The 25,130-nt window shown below is 31.1% G+C and overlaps 1 protein-coding gene across 4 annotated transcripts; it reads right to left on the bottom strand.

The window, feature by feature from the left end:
• Window positions 1-20,399, bottom strand: LOC143057883 (uncharacterized). Of its 4 annotated transcripts, none has more exons than XM_076231337.1 (14): window positions 20,215-20,399; window positions 15,265-15,348; window positions 13,577-13,667; window positions 11,663-11,818; window positions 11,200-11,349; window positions 10,602-10,683; window positions 8,913-8,957; window positions 8,099-8,196; window positions 7,363-7,435; window positions 5,533-5,615; window positions 4,419-4,958; window positions 3,886-3,915; window positions 3,378-3,452; window positions 1-2,149 (listed from the first exon to the last, which is right to left on the bottom strand). In XM_076231337.1, the coding sequence occupies exons 2-14, from the start codon at window positions 15,310-15,312 to the stop codon at window positions 1,977-1,979; spliced, it is 1,644 nt and encodes a 547-aa protein (XP_076087452.1). In that variant the 5' UTR covers window positions 15,313-15,348; window positions 20,215-20,399; the 3' UTR covers window positions 1-1,976. The 4 variants fall into 4 exon arrangements, with proteins under 4 accessions (XP_076087452.1, XP_076087454.1, XP_076087451.1 ...); XM_076231339.1 differs by lacking the exon at window positions 20,215-20,399 and adding an exon at window positions 19,055-19,205 and having other exon boundaries at window positions 4,434-4,958; XM_076231336.1 differs by lacking the exon at window positions 20,215-20,399 and adding an exon at window positions 19,055-19,205.
• Window positions 20,400-25,130: the final 4,731 nt, after the last annotated feature.

Below are 25,130 nucleotides of genomic sequence, written 5' to 3' on the forward strand. Positions count from 1 at the left end.
AGTTTTGAGTAAGTATTGGTATCTTTATTTAAGCATAAATAGTATATGTACAAAATACCATTATTGCATAGAATTAACTAACAAAATCAACAATGCATTATTTGTTAGTAGCCATTTGAAAGTCAAAACATAAAATTATGACAGCATATGAGAAAGTCGATATTTTTTAAGAGCAATTACACCATTACAACAACTATAAAATGATAAATTCCAGGAAAATGAAGGTGTCATAATACTGGTAAAAAAACAAAACATCAGTTTACCTATACATCAAATAAAATAAGAACGTTATAAAACAACTTTCTTACAAACAATATTTAACATTTCATAATACTGGTAAAAAAAGAAACAGTTTACTAATACAAAAAAATAAAAAAAGAACGTTATAATGAAAAAAATCAAATAAGGTTGATCATTTCAATAAAAAAGATATTGTTCCATTCAAACAGTCATGAAGTTGAAATGTGATTGTCTTTTTAAATTCATAATATAACAGGAATATACAAAATGCAACAAAGAAAGTGTTAATGTCATTATAATGTGATTTACCATACGTCATACGTAATCAATATTCAGAATGATATGTTTATGAATTATTACAGAAACTTACATACAAACTATTTCATATGAGGGACTGACATTATACATTTGTTATAGTTAAAGTAAGAATGAGACATATCATGCATGTCAAATTCATAACGTCATTATTGGGCATATGATACATGGGTTATACCTGGGGAAATATCTTATCTGTCTTAAACGTTATTTGAGAATGGTACATATCATGCATGTGTTAAACCTAACGTAAGAATGTAATATCTTTTAAATGTGTTTTACTTGAAATAAAAATCAGACATCTCTTGTATGTGTAGATTGTACGTGAATAAAGAATTGGACATTTCATGAATATTTTATACCTAATGTATGAATTGGATACATGCGTTATAACTTACGTAAGAATGGTGAACATCTTGTACGACAAAAATGTACGATGGGCAGTGAAACAATTTACAATTTGAGTTGTCTCCCATTTATTAGAAATAAATGACTCATATATAATCTATGTATGTCATATTTATGGCTGTCTTTCTTTGACTAGATTTGTTGTTTCTCGCTTATTGTCTCCTCCCTTGTCCCCTTATACCCATCGCATATATATGCATAACACATATGTTTGATAAGTCAGTTTCAAAAGTTTAGCTGGTATGAGTAGTGAGATTGTAATATGCATGTTAAGAGACTCGAATGTACTATAAATCTACAGTTTCGGACAACGTTTTGTAAAATACACTGTACACGAAACGTGCATTAAAAGTACAATCTGTAATGCTTTTAACAAAGATATATAAATAAAAGTTACATACATGTATATAATAGGAACACATAACAGGGTTAATTAGCTGCCTATAATTAAAGTCATTATATAATGCATGCACTGTGTAAATTTCAATTGCCCTACTTAGTAAAAAATTAGTAAAGCTACAAACTCTCTTATTGAAGATACTATCGATCGTTCAATGTCCTAGATTTTCCACGGTTTTATAGATAAGTGTGATAAACATGTTTACACGTATACACATGGTATACTTAGTCGTCTTTATTTAAAACTCGTATTCCTTTATTGACGCACGTGCTCTCACTTGAATTAGTATTCCAGTGAATATACACTTCACTACCTTTATAAAAGTCTTCTTGTAAATGTCTCAGAATCGCAGTCTGTGCTGTTTATTATCGCCATTTTGCATCACAGAATTTGATATAGTAGATCTGTTATTCAATCACAATAAGATTCTGTAATTTGGAGTTTGATTAACCGAATGACATTGATAGCCTATCAATCAAGGTAATTTCATGACCTTCAGAGATTTTATTTGTGTTACAAGTTTTAAAATTTGCTTCTTTACGTTCATGTGTTGGCATACAACTTTAATGTCACTCATAGTTATATATGATTTCAGAACTTTAATTATAAAGTTTCAATTCTGTCTGTTGCCACTGTCAAAGACTCCACTATCATTTTTCACGATAATCTGCTTAGGTTCAATATATTCACTATGATCAGATGGAGTTGTCTGTCCTGTTAATTTGAAATTTACCATTTCTAGACAGCTTGTCATGCTCTCTGTACCCTCTGTATTTCGATCAGAAACTGCAATTACAAACACCATAACATATAATGCTTATTTAAAAGTAAGTATAATGTCTTTAATTTATTTATCAAATGTCTCTGTTATCTATAAATATGTGTTTGATAGTATGTTTAAAGAATCTATAATTATCTTGTAGGTTATAAACTATTTACACAGAGATATGTCTCGCTTTCATATAACTTTGATAGTAAAATGCCAATGTTAAAATAAATGTAAAACAATGTAGACTATGCAAAGTGTTCAAAGTCAACGAACCATTTCGAAGGTGCAGGGAAAAACATCATCCATATAAATAAAAAAATAATTCATGAAAAATACCATTTACGTACATTATTCGTTTCATTAGAATGACCTTAACGCGACGCAGCATGGACAACAAATCTCAACGGAAAAAGCCACATGTAAAATCCTACACAACTGCTCACCAACTATCATAGACCTACCAAGAGTGTTGCCCATTATTGCAGTCTTTTATATTGTTGGCATAACTCCGAGGCGAAACAAAAATGATAATCTTTACTTGTAACAAGCTATCACAGAAAACTTTTTTCAATAAAACTACCTTAACCTTTAGAAAGTACAATAAAAAAAATATTCTTAATCATATGCACTCGGGAATATGTGCCAAATAAGACAAGCTTAGAATGCATGGGGGTAGACCAAGAAGGATTTAATAGCTCAAAATGAATCAACAGACTGTTTTCAAAAACATGTCCATCAAATGCATTATATTTCATAACAACTGTGATGACTACTACACTTGTGATACCTTCGAGGAACAAAAACAATACCTGTGATATCTGGATTTGGGTGTTGTCCTTCAAAATGCCAATATTTCGTTATTTCCTCATTCTTTATATTGTCTAAAACTATTTACTATCAAAATAGTTTAATTCATTTGTATGTTATATTTACATTTTCGAAAATATTTATTTACAAAGTAGGATACCAATAGTCCAACATTACCGTATATTTACATTTTCGAAAATATTTATTTACAAAGTAGGATACCAATAGTTCAACATTACTGTATACGGTAATGTTGGACTATTGGTATTCTACTTTGTAAATAAATATTTTCGAAAATGTAAATATAACCCAACATTACCGTATACGGTAATGTTGGACTATTGGTATCCTACTTTGTAAATAAATATTTTCGAAAATGTAAATATAACATACAAATGAATTAAACTATTTTGACGTATTCAATTTCATAATACCTACCCGAAACCAATTCATCATATTTTTGTAAAGAAACTTGGTCTTTATTATCTGACATTGGCGAACGATCTGGAACATCTGAATGAAACAAAACACTCCTATTAGTTTTGTCAAATAGCAAATAAACCAATCAATGTTTTGCAATCTGTTTATCCATTCTTGCATCGATAAATAATTTTCGAATTAATCAATAATGACTGTTTTAACATTTGAATATATATAATTTAAAATATATATATTTTTTTTTTTTTTTTGCATTTTGAGGTCGTTATCGTAGTCATTATTTTCTTAGTGGAGTAAGTTAGTTTTACAGTTTTTCATTGTTGAAAGTCGAACTGTGACCTTAAGTTTCTTACATCTGAATCATTTTGTCTCTTGTGTATATTTGTCTCTGTGCAATTTTACCACAACTTCCATTTTTTATATTGTATTTGAAACTACAGAGGACAAAGTAATAATTGGAATAAAATTGTTGTTGTGGGTTTCGTTTCATATTGTTTACTGGACTTACTATCAGAATAGTATCCACTACTTGGCTCGTCTGAAAATGAAAGGAATAATAAATTTCAAAAGCTTGTAGTGATAAACTACTGATAGTAATCTATTAATATAAGACGAAACAATCGAAAATTAAAGTATAACCAAGTGTTGATAGACAAACAGGCTAACATAAGACACAGTTCCCTGCTTTATCTTATTACACATAGGTAAACACAAATCTAAACTTGATACAAACAATGTATAGAATATGACTCCAACCGTTCTATATTACCAAGGAGAATCACATAACCAATTGGAAGATTCTCGTTCAAAACCGTGATGTTACAATCGTCAAAAAACGACCAAAAACATGCTCCCCAAATAATCTCGTTTTTGTCAGATAAATATTTTGCGATCTATCGAGATCGGTGGTAACACCTTTGACTAAAATCATTGTTATGGGTGAGACTCATATCTCTTTTTTATGAATATAATCGTTATCCCCAATGACGTATTTTAAATAGATATCTGAAACTATAACTCTGTTATGAACAAATAAGTAACCTGCACTGTTATCACCTCGTTCATCTGATACTTGTGCTACAGGATTGCAGCTGTGTTCTGTCAGTGAATACCCATCTGATGAATGTTGTCGTATACTACCTTCGTCTAATGTTTCAACTTGTGCTAATTCAACATGTTCTTGACTTTCTAGATTTTCTGCCTGGTGTATATTGAAAATATTTGTATTGTCATTCAGTTGTGCGTCTTGAGTCACGTGATGTCCAGATGAATAATCAAAAGAGGAAGATGAAATTTCACTAGTTTTATCCAATATTTGTGTAATAATTTTTGGTAGCTCGTCTGCAATCTCATTATCTTTCACTTGATTTTGATATCTTTTGTCCTTGGATAATGCATTCTGTCGAGAACTGTTATTATTAGCAGAATCGGAATCATTGGTATTTTTGTTGTTTTGACCTTCAACATTGTTTAGACTACCACCAATGTCATTATCTTCCCGATTCCTGTTTTCAACATTGTCATTGACAATCATATCATTTTGAGGCGGAACCAGAGGTCTTCCTTGTTCTATATTTATCTCTGAAAATTAAAACGTCCTCAATAAACAGTTACAAAACAATACACCATGAGCAAGGTAGCACATCTAATTGTTTAACGATTAATGTGCATCTCATTGCTACAGCTTTTTTTGTTATTTCTTCTAGCTGATGTATTTAATCATTTTTTCAAAATTTGAAAATCGTGACGAAAATTTCAATTTTCTTTTCGTGTATGTAATATGTTAGCGAAACCTACTCCTGAATTGATTAAACTCTTCGTGTCAATGCGTTCATCTATTGTTCAATTATGGATTTTAAAGTGTTGATTTTTTTTCTTCTGATGTACAGATTATTGACAAATGTGGCTTTGCGTTTTTTCTCTTTTCTTTTACTTCTACATGTTCTATATAAATTTTACTTCTATGTAATTTTTTTTAGAAATGTTAGATTATTTTCCTGGCTCGGTATTTAAGGTTGTTTTCTTTTGTTTTATGAGGTTTTTTATATATTATTTTCGTTTAGGTTAACTGCGTAGAATGGGTTGAGTGAGTTCATATTGATAAAACATTAAATGACTGCCTGTCTAAATGACAAATTGTACAATATAGTTTTACCTTGATCTTTTTTACGTCTTTGATTTCGTAATACTATGATAAGGACTATGGCGACAATAACAAGAAAAGCCAAAACTATAGTTCTACAAATAAAGAAACAATGAGCAATTTATCTTCGAATATTAATTAACTATTATCCGTTAAAAATTGTTTCCAAGAAGTTATGTTGTTTTAATAAAATTATCTTAAGAGTGAACATGGTGAATTAATTTTCAAATTAAGATTTACCGTCTCTTTGTATAAATATACCAGTATGTGTTTTTGAATATAATATCCTTGTCTTGTTTATTTAGCGTATAAAAAAGTTCATGACAAAGCATTCAACAGACAAATAGTACAGCATAGTTTTCAGAATCAGTGTCTGTATATTTTAGAAGTACAAAGTGTGTATTCTAAAGAACATTTTGGTTTGTTTAATGGCCAAATTGATCTCCAGTTTTGTGTTAGCAGTTTAGTTAATTCGTTTTTGCTGAAGCCTTTTACACACTCAGCGTACTTCTATTATACTTCAACAGACCATAGTGTCACAAAAGAAATCATACAATAATATTTACATATTTGTGCCTTGAAAATTTTCAACAAAATATTTGCCAAAAACAAACCTTTTAACAACCTTATTTTGTTCCATAAAAAATTGCTCATTTAGATTCTCATATCTATCTTTAATGAAGGACAAATAATAATATGTTGAAGGTATAGGCATAAAAAAATTATTATGAAACTGACATAATCAAAACGTTTTTGTTGGACAGAGAATTCAATTCGTGGTTGATACGAATCTATCCATCCATATGGAGCAATATTACAACATTAAATGCAATAAGTATATACATGTCCAAGATGATATGATATTCTAGGTCTTACGTTTCGAACCATTACTTTTTATAGGAAGGTACTTCTTAAAACATGTAAAAGGACGCAATTGAACAAATGATTCCGACTTAAAAAAAAACGCTATTCTGTTTATGAGAATAACTGAAATTATTGATCGAAAATACATACTTCATAGATTGCAACAGTCATTATACCGTAATCAGAGTTCGAGATAGAAACAATACCAAATGTGACTTTCACCTGATTTTTATTTCCAATGAAGAAAATAACGAAAACAATTTACTTTAAGAACAGGAAGTTCTGACTCTCGTACTTATTCAAATGGATTAATGTTACACATAATTAGGATTTTGTTTGTACTGTTTTCAGACTAGTTTGTCTGTAAGCCATTTATCGTTGAATAATTATTTGCCTTTGTCCGTTTTTTGTTTTAAATTCTTTCAATGTATAAAAGAGGGACGAAAGATACCAGAGGGACAGTCAAACTCGTATATCGATAATAAACTGACAATGCCATGGCTAAAAATGAAAAGGACACGCAGACAAACAATAGTATACATACCACAACATAGAAAACTAAAGAATAAACAACACGAACCCCACCAAAAACTAATAGTGATTCCGAGGTTCATATTGAACATAAATTGTTTAACTACAACATTTGCTGTTATTTCTTGTTTTGTGTGTAAGCCATCTATCGCTGGACATAGTGTTGTCTATTTTTTGTTCAATTTCTCAGTTCTTTCAATATATAAGTGTGAGATATATATTGGACATGAATTGTTTAACTACAAAATACCTCATATTTTTAATGTTATTTCTTTCACAATTCACTGCATATACATTTGAAAATGCCTGTACCAAGTAATGAATATCCATTCATTTGATGCGTTTGAGCTTTTGATTTTACCAATTGATTATAGACTTTCCTTTTTGAATTTTCCTCGGAGTTCAGATTTTTTGTGATTTAAATTTTCATCAAGTTTTTATTCTTACACTGCAATCAATTTGTTTGAAGATCCTGTAATAGTTGACACTGTTTTCTCTTCTCTACCTTGAGTTGTTCTGCCTGTGTAATGATAAATGATGTGCATAATCTGACTTAAATATGAGGGATATAAACTACTATTAAACATATATTGTACAATATGAATACAGAATCTTTACATCTCATATCTCATGGCAATCAAAATGCGATAAATACAAGAGGATAAATATCTGAATGAACACAAAATTAATCACGTGTGTTATGTTTTCTGGTCGCACGTGTAGTCGCTGATATTGCGTTTAATAATTTATTATATATGAAATAGTACGATTTGATAGAAATTACTGCTTTATAAATATACTTACAGTTTACAAAATTATTCAAAAGTACACAAATCTAAAGTAAAGGATTGACAAAGCAATTCTTTTTAAAACTTTTTGAACTTGGTTACCAAAGGCGGATATACAACACATTAGACATTTTGCAGTATTTATAGCTTACAAGAGACCAAAATGACACAGACTTTAGCAACTATAGGTCAACAATACCGCCTTCAAAAATTAACAAAGCCCATATCGTATAGTCAGGTATAAAAGGCAACGATATGACAATGTAAAACAATTCAAACGAGAAAACTAACGGCCTTATATGTATAAAAAAACGAACGAAAAACAAATATGTAACACTTAAACAAACGACAACCACTGAATTACAGGTTAAAGTCAAATTTAGGGAATATTTTACCTTTTGATTGCGTTATACCATTACTTGGAACCAAAGTCACGATTGATTGTCGGTCTGCCAACATAGATAGCTTATTGCCAGTTGTAACGTCTTGACCACTATAAAACAGGAAATGAATTATTCATTTAAGGACACTAATATAACCAAGACCTTTTATATATAATTGTTTTGTCTCATATTACCAAAAATCAGTAGAACTAATTGTGTTACAAATTTCTCTTTTAATCATTTTCAGTAGAATAGAGATATTGTTAATTCTCATTTATAATACATTTTTCCTTTTTATACTAAATTTAGTAATGAAATATAAACTATAAAAACTTCAAAGCGCGTTTGTGAATTAATATTCATGAGGAACGTTTAAACTGTAATGTTTAGGAATCGAAACAGTTTCAGAGTTGCAGAACATAAAAAGGCAAAATCTATGTAAATAGGTATCAGGATTATAATTTAGTACAACAGACGCGCGTTTCGTCTACATAAGACTCACCAGTGACGCGTATATCAATATTGTTATAAAGCCAAATAAGTACAAAGTTGGAGAGCATTGAGGACCCAAAATTCTAAAAAAATGTGCCAAATACGTCTAAGGTAATATATTCCTGGGATAAGAAAATCCTTAGTTTTTCGAAACATTCAAAGTTTTGTAACAGGAAATTTATAAAAACTACCATATAATTGATATCCATGACTACATCGAAGTGCTGACTACTGGGCTTGTGATACCCTCGGGACGATATACCTAAACTTACTTGGTGAAGTTGAATATTTAGCAGAGGTTAATGTAAAATTGATTTTTACAAAACATACGTACTTTTGAGTTTTCATAGACGTTAAAGGTCGTCGTGTTGCCTTTATACTGAAAAATATATACCAGCTGTTATGACATGATTAACAAAATTTATGCATGATGAAGTTGTGAACCTTTTTATTAGAAAACACACAAATGGCTGTGTATTGAAAAAAGTTAAATCACAAAAATAGTCAACTCTGAGGAAAATTGAAATCGAAATCCCTAATCAAATGAGAAAAATCAAAAGCTCAAACACATGAAAAGAGGGGCGAAAGATACCCAACTCATATACCAACTGACATATCCCTGACTTGGTACAGGTATTTTCCTATGTAGTAAAGAGCAAAGAGAAATAGGAAACAAAAGCTACAATAATCTATCATAATGCTCTGAATATTTTGTTAACTGTGAACTGATACCGAATTACGAATTGCAGTAAAAAGGTTCAAATGTGTGATCCAACCAATGCAAAACAGGAGCAAATTGCAGTCACCAATAAAATCAATATATAGCTAATAGACTTGCCTGGAAAGGTCAGTGATACGATAAAAAGTAAAATAGAACCAAACTCAGAAGACAATTCAAAAAGGAAAGTTCCTTATCAAATGGAAAAATAAAACGTTCAAACACATCAAACAAATAGGGAAAAAACTGTCATATTCATGACTGGGTACAGGCATTTCCAGATGGATTATCATGAAATGTTTAAATCATTCAAAACTTTAAGATGTTTTTACCGCTAGGTTTCGATGTCGTTAGCCAGATTTGGTACAAATCTTTGATTATTTTGTTCTTTTAATGTTCTTCACCTTTTTGTTTGCCTTTCACCTGATTTGTTTTCTCTAAATCAATTTGTGAATTGTTAACAGCAGTATACGACTTTTGCCTTTATTCGTTTCATACAGCACTAATAATTTTAATTTAAACGAAATCCGTGTCCATATCTGGGTATCTTTGATGAGTGTTTAGCGGAATGACAATTGTTCAACACTTCGGAGTGTATCTTTAAAACTCAATATCAGTGACAGACAGTCTTATTCTTTGTAACCAATGCTTTCCTATGAAAAGAGTATCCATATCCCAAGGGTTGTATATCTTGGACTGATGGAGGGGGAAATGATTTAGAAAAAAATCAGATGCTAAAGCCGATATATCGTCTTAAATAATAATAATTGATATAGAGTAAATAAGGATACGTTGAGGAGATTTAAAAAAAAAAAAAGTTGCAAGTCTTCGGAAAATTTTTGCAAACATTCTTTTCAAACAACTGATTATTGAATATCCAAGTCTTAATTGGGATAGACCCATATGTAGCTTAGCCATTTTCGCTGAAAATATGCATCTTGTAGTACGGGGTCAAACTTTGTTGTACCTGTAGCAGCGTAAACATCTCATACAGCCAAATAAATACATTGCATTATAAATAGCTGCTTATAGTTGGTCTGAGAAATGATTTATTGATTCATTGGCTTCGACAAAAATATGTACAATGAATATTGTGTGTTAACAATACTGTTCTTTAGATTTAAAGTATTTTCTAATTTTTTCTCAATGTGTTTAAAGACTTGTATTGCCAAAGGCTTTGCAATACACATAACCATTCCTTTGTAATAGTTTCAAATAAATTTCAGAACGATAGATATTCATATAGCTAAAATTACAGTATGAATAAATAAAAAAGTAAACATATTGTAAGGAAGAGATTTGTACCTTTCAACTGTTACCTGGATAGGATAACACGGGCCACAACCGGTTTTGTTCTTCATTGTACCTTGTGAACATTTGACACATGCTGTAATAATCAAGAAGAGAGCATGAAATTTGAATGTATCTTCGACCTAGCTTATTATATCTATTTGTCATTGCCATTTAAAAATAATATTTGTTGGATTATGGTAATTGAATACAATAACAAAAATACTGAACTCCGAGGAAAACATTTAACGGGACTTCCCGAAGCAAATGGTTAAACAAAAATGTCAATCTCATCAAATGAATGTGTAACAACTGTTGTAATCCTGACTTGTTACAGTCATTTTCTGGTGTATAAATATAGTTTTATAGCTAACTAAACCTCTCTATTCAATTATATTGCCAACGAGGACAAAAGCCGGAAAAATCTGTTCATCATATACATGTATAATGAATCTAAGAAAACAATCCAAAAATTACAAAATGAATAAGTGTAACTAACTTTACCGAAATGGGTTTTTTTTAAATTCATAGTATTTTTAAAAATGTTTATAAGTGATAACCGTGCTACGACAAATGTGAAAAAATAGGATTTATCAAGACAATCACTACTCACTTCCATTTTTATGTAAACTTTCATTTATGCCACATTCACGTGAATTGCTACAAGCACATGGGTCGCCATAGTAACACTCGTCTGTATTACACTTACAATACTTGGCAAAAGTACAAGCTTTGGCTCCGTATTCTCGGCTAGGTTCAATATCTGAAATGTTTAATAAATACAGGAAAAATGACAGCATTTAATTAGTAAGGTGTAAACAAAAAAGGAGTTTCTTTCTGGGATATCTGAGAAGGCAAACAAACAAAATAATAAGGTTTAGTTACCGTCAAAATTGTTTAACTATTAAATTTTTCAGACTCAAATTTGTTTTTAGTTTATAAAAAAATTGTTTCAGTTGTAAAAGGGTTGTGGGACACATACAAAAACTCTGATTTAAAAAATGAAAAACAGAATCAATTTTAAAATAGGATATGTTGAGTGGAAATAGATCAAATAAAATAGTTTAGATAGATACCATGTGCAGCACAATTATCCTCATTTCTATTCTCAAAACACGTTGTTATAGTCTGATCAACTGTAGACTGTATATAATCAGGTTGGACAAGTCCTGGTGGACATGATGTACAGATGTCGTTTGTGTATTCAACTTTGCATGGTAAAATTTCATGTCCTACAAATAGATAATGTCAATTATATTATACAAACAAATAATCTAACTGTTTATTGTACAAAACATATTTACAAATCATTATGTTCATATTTTCATGAAGACATCTTTTATATTGTGTTTGCTCAATCATTTGGGATTATTTATGGTTGACATACTCTTGATGCATAATGTACAGCGGTTAACATGTTTAGTTAGGAGAATCAGTAATGGTTGATAATTTTGTTTTTTAATGAACAAATTTTCAAACTGATCATCACATATTATGAGATAAAATGTACCAGTGATACAAGTAAAATACCGACATTAACCGTACAAAGGCAGTATAGTGACTTGTTAGTTTAAATGTACCAATGTTATAAGTAAAACATCGACATTGTTGGCACAATGGTAGTATAGTGATTATTTATTTAAAATGTTGAAATTCAGGTTTAAAAAAATAAGCATGTAGACCGTGGTTAAAATGTATGACTCTTAGGTGTTAATCGAACATTTGATGTCCATTTTTGTAATGAATAAATTTTAACCGTCACATGATCATTTGGAAAAAATGCATCATAATTTCCACTTTAGAAATTATACTTATTGCTTTACTGCTGTAATATCTTGATTGGCTAAGTATATTTTCGATATTTATGATTTAAATCTACTTCTATACAGGTATAACATGGATGATTTAAATCTACTTCTATACAGGTATAACATCATTTAAATCTACTTCTATACAGGTATAACATCATTTAAATCTACTTCTATACAGGTATAACATGGATGATTTAAATCTACTTCTATACAGGTATAACATGGATGATTTAAATCTACTTCTATACAGGTATAACATGGATGATTTAAATCTACTTCTATACAGGTATAACATGGATGATTTAAATCTACTTCTATACAGGTATAACATGGATGATTTAAATCTACTTCTATACAGGTATAAAATTGAGAAAGGAAATGGTGAATATGTCAAAGCGACAACCACCCGACCATAGAGCAAACAACAGCCGAAGGCAACCAATGGGTCTTCAATGTAGCGAGAATTTCCGCACCCGTAGGTGTCCTTCAGCTGGCCCCTAAAATATGCATAATAGTACAGTGATAATGGACGTCATACTAAACTCCGAATTATACACAAGAAACTAAAATAACATGGATGATTTAAATCTACTTCTATACAGGTATAACATGGATGATTTAAATCTACTTCTATACAGGTATAACATGGATGATTTAAATCTACTTCTATACAGGTATAACATGGATGATTTAAATCTACTTCTATACAGGTATAACATGGATGATTTAAATCTACTTCTATACAGGTATAACATCGTCATTCTTAATGATGTTTGCTTCTTTTGTTTTAAAATAACAAACTTTTTAAAGACTGTTATAAATTTATAGTATATAAGTTAAGGAGCTAGTAAGCAGAAAAAAGGTCTGTGTGCTTGTTTTGGAGATATAAGCCATTGAAAATTTGGCGGGAAATGATTCTCCCTAGACTTTTCATCCATTAAACATTGTCACCCTTTTCTTTTTAAGAAATATGAAAAAATGACAAGGATGTTTTTAGTATTTTCAAATATTGCTTTTTAAACTATATGTAATGAAATCATGAAAATAAAAGTAAGAGTTAGCAGGTGACATTTTCAAATGTCACTATATGTATAAAACAAAAGGATTTCGAATTGCTGGCAAAGGTGGAAAAGCATGAGCAGAGAACATACTTGATAAACATTACTCGCATTGACTTACCCGGTTTACAGTAAGATATAGGTATACAGCGCCTAGTTGCATTTTCAATTTTTCGTACGATATATTGTTTAGTAGTCTCACAAAATCCAATCTACAAAGTTAAAATATTTTCATATATATTCATTGGCGTTTCTGTTAAGATTTCCTTATAAGCATGATAAGTATATAACATATTGTCCATTAGTTGAATAAAAGTTGTCCCCATATTTGATATAATGCCTGCATGTGATAAGTCGTTAGTGCTGATACTAGGAGGATGCAATTTTCTTAAACTTTTAAAGATCATGTAATGGTTATGCTCTCAGACTGTATTTACCTTTTGAGCATAACATATTGAGCGTTCCTGATGCAAAGTATTACAGAAATACGTACACTGTATATTTCAAAATTTCGCTTCTTAAGTTTTTCCTACATTTGAGAGCGCATTTCTCTCCTAATTTTAAAGATATGATATCCGTAAGTTTGTTAAAAAATGGAATGGAAATGGGGAATGTGTCAAAAAGACAACAACCCGACCAAAGAGCAGAAAACAATAGAAGATAACCAATGGGCCCTTAACACAGCAAAAGAATCCCGTATCATGAGGATCAATTATCGTGAGTTTTCTTGCATTTATTTGTGATTTATGTTAGCGCTATAAAACCAGGATTAATCCACCATTTTCTACATTTGAAAATGCCTGTACCAAGTCAGGTATATGACAGTTCTTGTCCATTCGTTTTTGATGCGTTTTGTTATTTGATTATGTCATGTGATTATGGACTTTCCGAATTGACTTTCCTCTAAGTTCAGTATTTTTGTGATTTTACTTTTTCCTGAAATGTAATGTTGTCATTTTAGTAGTATTTTTAACATTGCCATTAAGCGCGAGGGTTGGCTAGCCATAAATTCAGGTTCAATCCACCTTTTTTTTTCATTATGATCTGTACAAAGTCAGGATTATGGCAGTTGTTAGCAAATTGCTCGTTAATAAGTATGTTGCATTTGGCGTTTGTTTTTGTTGCACTGCGAAATTCAATGGTTCTTTTGTTCAGTTGTTTTCCTCTCCTTTGATGTGTTAACCTTGGTTTTATTTTGTAGCCCGGATTAGTTTTCTCTCAATTTATTCATGACTTTGAACAGCCGTATGCTACTATTGCCATTATTCAGATTCAGTTGGTCCCTAAATTAAAATGTATACTAGTGCAGTGATAATGAACGTCATACTAAACTCCAAAAAATATACATGAACTAAAATTAAAAATCCTACAAGACTTATATAGGCCGGAAACTCCTGGCTTGGGATAGGCGGGAAAATGCGACAACAGTAACGTTATTATATCCCTTTCATATCTTAGGATATCATATTAGCTAGATTAACCATAATGAAATATAAGTAAATAATACTTATAAAATTTTCTCCATAATACAAAATAAATAAGTACAATTAATAGTATAATGATCATGCATGAAAAAAAGACAGTTTATAGAATGTATTACTAGTTTTAGCTAAATAAAGAAGAGAACAGTTTAAAAAAAGAAGGAATGATAGAAAAAAATGCAAAATAATGAAAAGCAGTATGGAAAATGAGGGATAGTTTTGAATAAAAATACTAATGTTGAAATAGAAGCAACGTAACAAGCAGGTTGTGATGCTCCATCGGTAACGGTTAATGTAAAAAGTATTCGTATCATTTAAAACTACTCACCAACAGTAAAGCGATTACCAGAAAGCGCAAGGTCCTCATGATTTGCATTTTATTTTGCGTTATTGAACCTCTAGATACAATAATCTACAAAATATACAAATACATGATAGATCGTGATAAAGAAACGGTAGCAATTGTGTTTAATTAGTGTATTGTTAAAGTGTTTAAAGTGGTGAACGAAAAGTACGGATATGGTAGCACTTTTAAAAAGGACACTTTGCAGTTTGTCCTTATATCTAGAGTGAATGATCTTCTGCGAAAAAAAGTTTCTAGTTATTATCAATTTGTTGGATGTGTTTGAAAATTTGATTTAATCATTTGCGTAGGGACTTCACGTTTAAGTTTGACCAGACATTGCATTAACGTATTAATAAAGAGTAAATACGAAGGGCAACATATTGTTTTACCTTTCCATTTGTATGGTTTTGCCTTCATTTTTTTTTTACATTATCTGTCGTTCTCTTATCTACTTACCAGTTTTGTTTATTTGTTTTCTTCCACATTGAAGATGATATTCCTGATGAAACGTTAGGGGTCTTTTTTGGTATATCTTACGGTTAGTTTATGGCTTATACGGACCTAAATGTATTTGATCAAAGATGGTATTTTCAATTATGAAAAGTTTCTTCTATAATCTTATTGTTTTTGTTCATAGAAAGTCCATCATTTTTTTCAAGAAATTTTATTGTTTTGTATTTAAAAAGTTCCATATTTAGTTTCAGTGGTAATTAAATTTCACATTATATTTTTCTCAAGCGGAAATAAGTAGATTAACAAAATTCCAATTGTACTTAATGCCCTTAAATAATGTAGCTCTTATATAATTGTGCTAATCTGAGAAATGATTGCAATCCGAATTCATATTTTTGGGGCAATTGTTAAATATCTTTCAGAATGAAAATAGAAAACCTTCGCCGAGTCTGCTTTTGGTAACATATCTGTTTGACTATCATCTGAATGAATAAGAAACGATTTAACGAGCAGGTTTGTTTTAAGAACTACTAAGCTAAAACACATTTCCCGGTTGTTCGACAGTCAAAACAATTGTACAAACAAAAGATGCATACAGTAACAAACTACAACCACTTAATTAAAGTCTCCTGAGGTTTGCACATACAAGGTGTGGCGGGGATAAACATTTATGCGGCGCCCAACCCTGAACATAACAGAAATCGAAAGAATACTAGTAAATATAAACCGTTAAGTACACTAGTAATGACTTCAAACAGGAAACAATAGATATGTTATGCCTTAAAACATGTATATCTAACACAAAGCCCTATTTAAAAAAAAACACTGAACGCACCTAGTGAATGTTTGAGATATGCTATGTTGCCTTCTTGACATTACTATTGAAGTAGGAGTGGTTTCTGCATTATTTCTTCTGAATTTGCAAATTTGTTGTTAGTTTTAGATAAACGAATATTTTTGTTAATTTAAATTCTTTTTTAAAACTTCCTAAAACGATTAAAGATTTTAAGAACATTGTTAATTGTTAATAAATAAACTTTGTTGGTCTTAAATTAAATAGTTTACAAAACACAATTACCCTTCTTTGTCCGCGAAACGCCCACGTGTTGCCTTCCTTTTAAAGTTCACGACCTACATACATTGCAAAATACACTATTAGATATAAGTGTTACATGATTTTTACATGAGTATTTGAATTTTCTTTAGGCTTGCTATGTGTTAGAGCGAAAAGTCTATGATATGGTATATATTTATCGTTTGGTATCTTTGTGGTTGCACTTGTGGTTTTGCTTTTTCTTTTCTTTTTTAAATATAGTTTTTTGCTTCTTTTTTTTTAACGTTTATAAATTTTGTTAATTTTTCTGCACTTAAAATACTGTATGTTTTGTTCCTCATTTAAGTTCACTCAACAGTATAAAAAAAGGAATCAAGATGTAAATATTTTAGTTTATTTGATATTTGTGTTATTGTCAGTGGTCTTATCTTATACAGACGAAACGCGGTCTGGCGTATAAAATTCAAATGCTGGTACCTATTCACACCATTGGGTCGATGCACTGCTGGAGGACGTTTCGTCCTGAATGCATTACCAGCCCTGTAGTCAGCATTTCTGTGTTGGCATGAATAACAATTATATGGTCATTTTTATAAATTTCCTTTTTATAAAACTATGAATTTTTCGTAAAACTAAGGATTTTCTTATCGCAGGCATAGATTACCTTAGCCGTGTTTGACTCAACGTTTTTGGAATTTTAGGTCCTCAATGCTTTTCAATTTTTTACTTGTTTGGCTTTATAACTACTTTGATCTGATCGTCACTGATGAGTCTTATGTGAGGAAACGCAAAAAGAAACAGAGAACGACCAAGAAACACCTGGAGCAGGGACACAGAATCTGAAATAAAGCAGCAAGTTCAAAACTGGAACACTTTAGAAAAGATGTAATCGAGTAAAATGGAGGGAGTTCGTCAATGGCCTATGCTCCCCGGATGAGCCAAGGACCTAAGTAAGTAAGTAAGTAAATAAGTAAACCTCTCTCTTGTATGAAAGTCGCATAAGATTTAACTTAAAGTTTTCAAACAGGAAACTGGAAGTTAACTACATACGGAAATAAAACAGATCGAATTTTACCAAAACTTACTCTCAAACCCTTCAACTTTAAGTATGTAATTTAAACAAAGAGAATATCAATGAATAGTGAGTGGCCGTGTGAATACATTTGAATAATTGTAAACCAATTATCAATGTGTCATGTTTATAAGATTCCTATTAACGAATGAGGAAATAACTGGCTTTCCAACAATATACAAAGTACCAATTAACAAGATGTTTGTTTGCAAGCACAGTAAATAGGTATTGATAAAACTTTGAATTTGTAATATAAAAATTTCAATGACTTCTAGACGTATGGCAATGAGATATAGGACAGGTGGGAGATTATATCAGTAACATTCAGAAATTATGATCACTGTACCTCAACAATTTAAATAGATCATCCATTGTTTCCGAGGCTCCACCCTATTAGTAAGGAAGTAAATTACCATCAGAAAATATACAATATAAAATAATCCGTTCCGATAATCTATATTTTCAAATTGACATCCTTCCTTTTAGAAGTCTTGTCAATTATTTATTATTATTATATTATATAATTGAAAGTGCAATTCATAACGTTAACATGCTTATCCAATTTCCTGTTATCGAAATAAATTGTACAATAAACTGTATAATGATACATATGTCATCTGAACTGCAGCATTTTGTGATGGGGAAAAGTTAAATACATAATTGAATTGCTCGGATAGACAGGATAGACGCGGTTATCTCGACTTACCATTATTACGAAAATATGAACGTTGGAAAGCTCAATTGTAGGTGTAAATATGTGCGAAACTGTAATAACTTAAGCATGTTAAGGAAATGAAATATATCGAACTGTATGTGATAAAATAAAATCAAACACACAAGCCACTTTATTATGTTTATATTTATAGTTTTTATAAAGTATCGCAATAACACATGTACATAAGTTTTCAATTACCTATAAGTATAATAAATACGTTGGAGTATTATTCGTTCTCCTTTACACAAAATAAGTAAAGATAAATATTTAAAAGTAAAGTAAATTTGGGATCCCCTGACCTGATAAGCAAAAAACCGTTATGGAACAGGAAAACGATGTCAAGAGTGTCGAACGTCGTATAATTCAAATTTCGACCATCCAGAGAAAAATCTATTTTAGTATTTGTTCTATATATATATATATTTCAAATATATTAAATGTTCTAACTGTGGATTATTTATAAAAACTTTATACTTACATGTTGTTATGAAGAAGCATTTTATAACAAGTATTCCCTTCAGCTGTCATTTTTTGTAGTTATTAAAACTTTAACACAGTTAAAAGACTTTTACAAGTACACACATTTCTTAAGCGTCCGCTTACATTGTTAATATGATGATTTAAATTTTGAATATAATCTGTAAAAATATGGGATATTCCTTAGAGGGTATCTACCTGTTCACCAAAATAACAGGTAGTAAAGATGACCTAGATTGCTTGTATGTTAAGATTTGAAATCTTTTAACAAAATGTATTCATACAATGTCATTCAGGAAAGCAGTTATACTAATAACTATAACTCGATAAATATGTGTTATTATATGACACATACATTATGTCTTAAGAATGCTATCGATAGGTCATCTTATATTGCATTATGATATATCTACTTATAAAGGGTAGTTTTATATAGTTTTCCGAGTATTACCCGTCTGTCGATTAATTGTTTTAAATCATTTTCATTGACTTCAATATCTACGTAATTTTCATGTTACATGATTTATTTATAATTTTATTCAAAATTTGTAAATTTTATTTTCTTTCAAAAGACGTCATTACGATAAACAAACAATAATGAAACAAACTACTGTAAACAAAACAATCAACAATAGATCCTAATGGGATTTTCTTTCATTTACACTAACTAGAAGCTCATAGGTGCCTATGTCGTTTACCGGATATTTTTATTTACAATTGATGCATGAAATAATGCATCCGTTACACTTGTGCTTAAGTTTCAGAGATATAAGTCAAAAACTGCATTTTTCCCTATGTTCTATTTTTAGTCATCTGTATGTTGGCAGGAAGACGCATTTAAAACTAGATACCCTAATGCTTATTGCGGCCAAGTTTGTTGAAATTTGGCCCAGTAAGTTCAGAGGAAAACATTTTTGTAAAAGTTAACGACGACAGACGACGGACGACGGACGACGGACGACCGACGCCGACACAGGACGCAAAGTGATGAGAAAAGCTCACTTAGCCCGTAGAGCTTATAAACACAATCCAGATTTTGGATTTTTAATGAAAATAAATCTTCTTTTATTTACCTCCTTTAGTTCGAAAGTTCCACATAATAGTGCTACAGAACGATTATTCTAGGTTTTCTCTTGGTAAATATATGCTAAATATACTTACTAGATCTGTGATCTGATTGTAAGAGCTGTAAATGTTCTTCTCGGCAACATCTATGTTCGTTTCTGTAACAACATTTATCAACAGGTTTGTAAGTATTCCTATAAGCTACAACTGTGCCCAATTAAATAGCTTCGTTACTGTATATGCACATGTATTACGAACCACAGTTAATAGCCAAACTCTGTAAGATTTTATCTAATTGAAAAATATATCAAAAGTATCCATTACCCTGATGCGTGTTTAATTTAGAATGGAAAGTTCTCTTATAATACTTGCGATGGGATCAAAACTTGAATAAATCATTTACAAACAGCAATGATTGTTCTTTCCTAAATTTGTATAGTGTATCAATATAAAACTAGTAAGTGGATAAGCATTAGTTATTCTGGGATGTCCGGATTACCAGGATTGTTTTCCGGATAAATGATTTACTTGTCTTAAGCTGGGGTCACACATTCACGATTTTTACTGCCATTCTTGACAGGACCATTCCCGATTAAAATTTATTAAAAGTCTGATCAAGATCCTATGAATCGTGGATGGAAATTCAAACTTTAATTAAAATTTGTAAACAAAATATTTTGATCACGACAGCAATCAGATATTGTTCAGGAAGCGTCGATATTCAACCGTTTCAAAGCGAATTTATTCCGATAATCCCGTTCTAAATCCGCTTCTAATCCGATTTGTATCTTTCGCCAGGTAAAATTCGACCGAGTCTGTCACGACTACGTCCCGATTCTACCGAATGTAATCCGACAGAGATCAGATAGTGACAAGACAGTGAACCGACGCTGACGGAAGTTATCCGTTCGAAAACTGTCGGCATACTCGGGATGATCAGGTACTGTCGGAACGTAATCCTATCACGGTCCGCTCTATCGCATTGCAAACGGCTTTGTCTGGTCTCAGTCGTATTGTATTCTTTAATTGTCGGGACTCTGACGTGGGTATCATTGACGAATTTAGAATTTATAACGGGACTGTTTCGGAACGGTTTCAGCAAAAACGGTTCGCAATCGACAAGATCTGAATGCAATCTGGACTCATTCGGCAGGAAAACAGCAATGAAAAATTTCTCCAGATCATTCCCGTTTCACAGGTTCCACAGGACACGGTCCCGAGTACACAGAACATTGTTAGGAATTCGATCCGATACTGCAGAATCTGTCACGACATAGGCACGATTGTAATCCTAATAGACAAAATCGGCTGAGTTTCCCCGAATGTTACGGGACGCACCTAGCTGTCGGGGTGCTTTACAGAACTATTCGGACCCTTCCCGACCAGTAGGAATCTGTTACGAACTAAAACGACTGCGTTCAGACAATGATAGGACATTCCAGATAATTGAGGATACTAATCCGACTTTTTCACTTTTCGTGTCGTATCGCTGTCTGATCTCAAACGGGAGGAATAATCGGCAATGTGTGAACCCCGCATTAAGCAGAGTTATTTATTTAAAATTCTTGGCAGACCAAGTTATTTATTTTTAAAAGCATGGTAACTCATAAATCCTATCAATACCCTAGTATTTACGTTTGTTAATCCTACACTGTAGTTAGATTTTTGAATATATATTTTATCGATAATTTAGTTATACAATTATAAACACTTATTATCCTATATCCTGTCGGTACATATATGTTTTACATTTCACAATGTTGGTCTAAAAAATATATTCAATAAGGAAGTTTACAATTTTTTCACTTTAACAGGTGTAAAAATAAAAGAATAATATATCTGATACAATATATTCTCAAATTTCAATAAGTCATGATATCACAAATACGAATCCATCAGACTTATTGAATAGGGTATACATGGTATAAAGGAAGAAGGAAGTATGACTTTAATAAAGTGTTGTATCGTCACATAGGTTATCACAGGAAAGAATTTAAGATTTCTGTGTACAATGGTGTAACACATGAATGTTTATTTAATAAATTATACATTAGGGTGTCAAAACTAGGTAACTTTATTATCTTAATTACCCATGAAAATGAACAATTATTTTGATTATTGTAATGTGTAAGTCCGACTTTTAAAAAACGAAAATTTGCAGTACATTATGAATCAATAAAAATATGTGGTTCAATGATGATTCAGCTTATTTTGGACTTGTTTTCACTGAAAAAGTTTGAATGGTATATCCATCTAAAATAGCCTTTGTAACGTTTTATTTAACACGTTGAACACAAACAATAACAACAATCCTAATAGTTATTATCTTAACATTGTTGTCTTGATTTTTATTATTCGTTTTTTGACTTAAAGTAACATCGTATGTTGTATTAGAATAGAAAAAAATATTGATTGATAACAATCGCAAGTTTAAGGCACTCCGATATCATACTTGATACATAAAAGGGTACAACAAACGTGACTGTACGAACTTTTTTAAACCTATGTATCGAAAGAAAAAACCCGAAAAGGTTTAAAAAATTCTTTATTCAATGGCAATATCTGAAGCATAACAATGTAATTATAAAATTGAATTCTTCGTTTTATCGTTTCTTGGGTTGTAATACCGCTAATCGAGTGCACATTTCTAATATGAAACGTTTCAGTGCGGACTTGACTCCATATGGGTCAACCCAGAGACTTTGAAATTGGTATCTGCTGCTTCTCCGAAAAGCACGTGACATTTAGGACTATGGTTCGCTCGGAATCAGACAAATGAGATCAGGTTGGTTGACAGGTTTTCTGTTGAACTGTGGATTGTTAGCTTGTTCATAAAAAGGCAGACAAACACGAAACGCCATATGTCCGATTTCGACTCATAAAATACCAGACATATGATTCTGTACACCATATGCTCATTTTCTCCTATAAAACATCATCAAAGATACCAGGCTTATAGTTGTGTAAAACATACGCAGGTTTTTTCTGACAAAACTCATTAGTGATGCTAGAAGAAATTAAGTATAGGTAATTCATAAAAAAAAGTAAACTATTCTTCTAGTAAAAAAAAATGAATGCAGTATTGCGTTGACTATTGTGTGGAAATAACAATAGACACTGTGGTTTGAGCTATGTATTTTTTAGAAATGCAACAATGGAGTCCGTCATGACCAGACAAAAGGTTATTTCTTCTCACAAATTCGAGTAGTTTGCAAATTTATAGATTGTCTCAATTAAGACTGGCATGAACTCAAAAAGAAATGACAACAGGTACATTAAAAGAGGTCACATAAAAGCGGTACATTTTATTTGGGAGGGTGTAAGGTAAGCAAAAGGTTCAGCATAGTCCTCATCTCTTTGACACGTTATCAAACAAATCCATATAAAAACGTTTTCACTTTTCCTGTTCTTACTTACTTCTGAGGAGATCTGTCATATTTTTGTTTATCAGCCTTGAAAATTGCAATGAACGTGTAATGTACATATGTACTTCATGTTTTTATGCTTGGCAAGTTTCACGCATTTATTTCTATCATTATTTTTAACATTCATCGGTGCGGTGCTCGTTGGCTTGCAGACACGTTTTTTGCTGTTTTGATGGGGTCTGACCATTTTTTGATTAATCATTGCCATCTTGAGTCAAAAAGCGAGCTTTGTAATCCTCTCCGAACGTTTAAAGATCAGGAAAGTCAATAAGCCACTCTTTGTAAGCACTTTTGTTTAATTAGTCGTTTTAAACTGTTTATGTATTGTAATGCAGTGTGGATATTTAACTCGGATTCCGCTTACATACTGGTTCAGAATGATTTGAAATACACTTCTCTAAGGATATTTGACGCTGGTGTTGACGTGATGTTGCAGTATGATATGTTGTATTAAACTGTTCGTAGACTATTTGACTAGTCGTGACAGGTTTTCTATGCATTAATTGGATTACACTATAGATGTTTGACGTTGATCATGTTAGGTTGTTTATGTGTGATATGTATTATACTGCTTCAACTTGTAGTACCTAGACTATTTGAAGGTCAAGACAGGTTGTTTCATATTTATCTAGAGGTATTTTACGCTGATCTACGTACTTTATATCACTAATACATATGACGCTGGTCGTGACAGGTTGTTTCGGCATAATATCGCAGTATAGAATGTTTTACGATGATCCTGTCAGGTGATTTCAGTATAATGATTGTATTTTGCTCAGACTAATCATACTACTAGTATAAACTTAAGAATGAATCCCACTTAAATCGATTATTAACTCAATATAAACAGTTTTTTTTTCACATTTAGAATAATCCTAAACAATAAAACTTAACATCTAACATGTTTGCAATGTTAAACTTGCTTGTTTGTAGTTAGGCAGATGCAGATTAATATAGAAACATGACTGTTCATGCATTTTTAGAAATTATTATCATATATATATGACACGGTATTTACTTTTTGGAATCTGTGGAATCGCGCCAGATAAGTTCAGTTCCTATTGGATCAAGCGAAAGTAATTCAAATAGATATTCTTGTTTTGCTTTCCAATCTTATTGACTTTACTACGAATATGAAGACTTTCGATGCACCAATATGGCGTCACATTTTGGTTTTGTATGATTTCTTTACAGGTCTGATGTGGACTTCAATTGTATATAGCTTTCTCCTGAACATGCTGAATGCACATAATTATTGTTACCTTGGATAAAATCAGTAATTACACATAAAAATATAAAATTTAAAGGGAAACCCCACATTTTTAATCCGATAGATTTTTTTTATGACACATCAAAATATGTTGACCTTAAATATCAAGTTTTATCATGGTATGTTATCATGGTTATCTAGATCATTAGATAACGTTTTACAAAATACGAAGGTGAGGTAAAATAGCACAAACCTGTATTCAAATGATTATTCAATCATTATGTATTAAAAGCATGGGAACCAAACCTTTTTTTTAATGACTTTTGACTTTTTCTTCTACAACGATTTTGATAATTTCTTTATGCAGCACAGGTAGA

The sequence above is a fragment of the Mytilus galloprovincialis genome, chromosome 13 (assembly GCF_965363235.1).
Source record: "Mytilus galloprovincialis chromosome 13, xbMytGall1.hap1.1, whole genome shotgun sequence".
Lineage (NCBI taxonomy): Eukaryota > Metazoa > Mollusca > Bivalvia > Mytilida > Mytilidae > Mytilus > Mytilus galloprovincialis.

What these genes read in the sequence shown, in the direction of transcription:
- LOC143057883 (XM_076231337.1), bottom strand. Translation starts at nt 15,312, where the DNA reads ATGCAAATCATGAGGACCTTGCGCTTTCTGGTAATCGCTTTACTGTTG. An exon ending in GGATAATTGTGCTGCACATG is followed by an intron (nt 11,350 to 11,662) that starts GTATCTATCTAA and finishes TAAACATTTCAG; the next exon opens with ATATTGAACCTAGCCGAGAA. An exon ending in TGGTATAACGCAATCAAAAG is followed by an intron (nt 7,436 to 8,098) that starts GTAAAATATTCC and finishes ATCATTACACAG; the next exon opens with GCAGAACAACTCAAGGTAGA.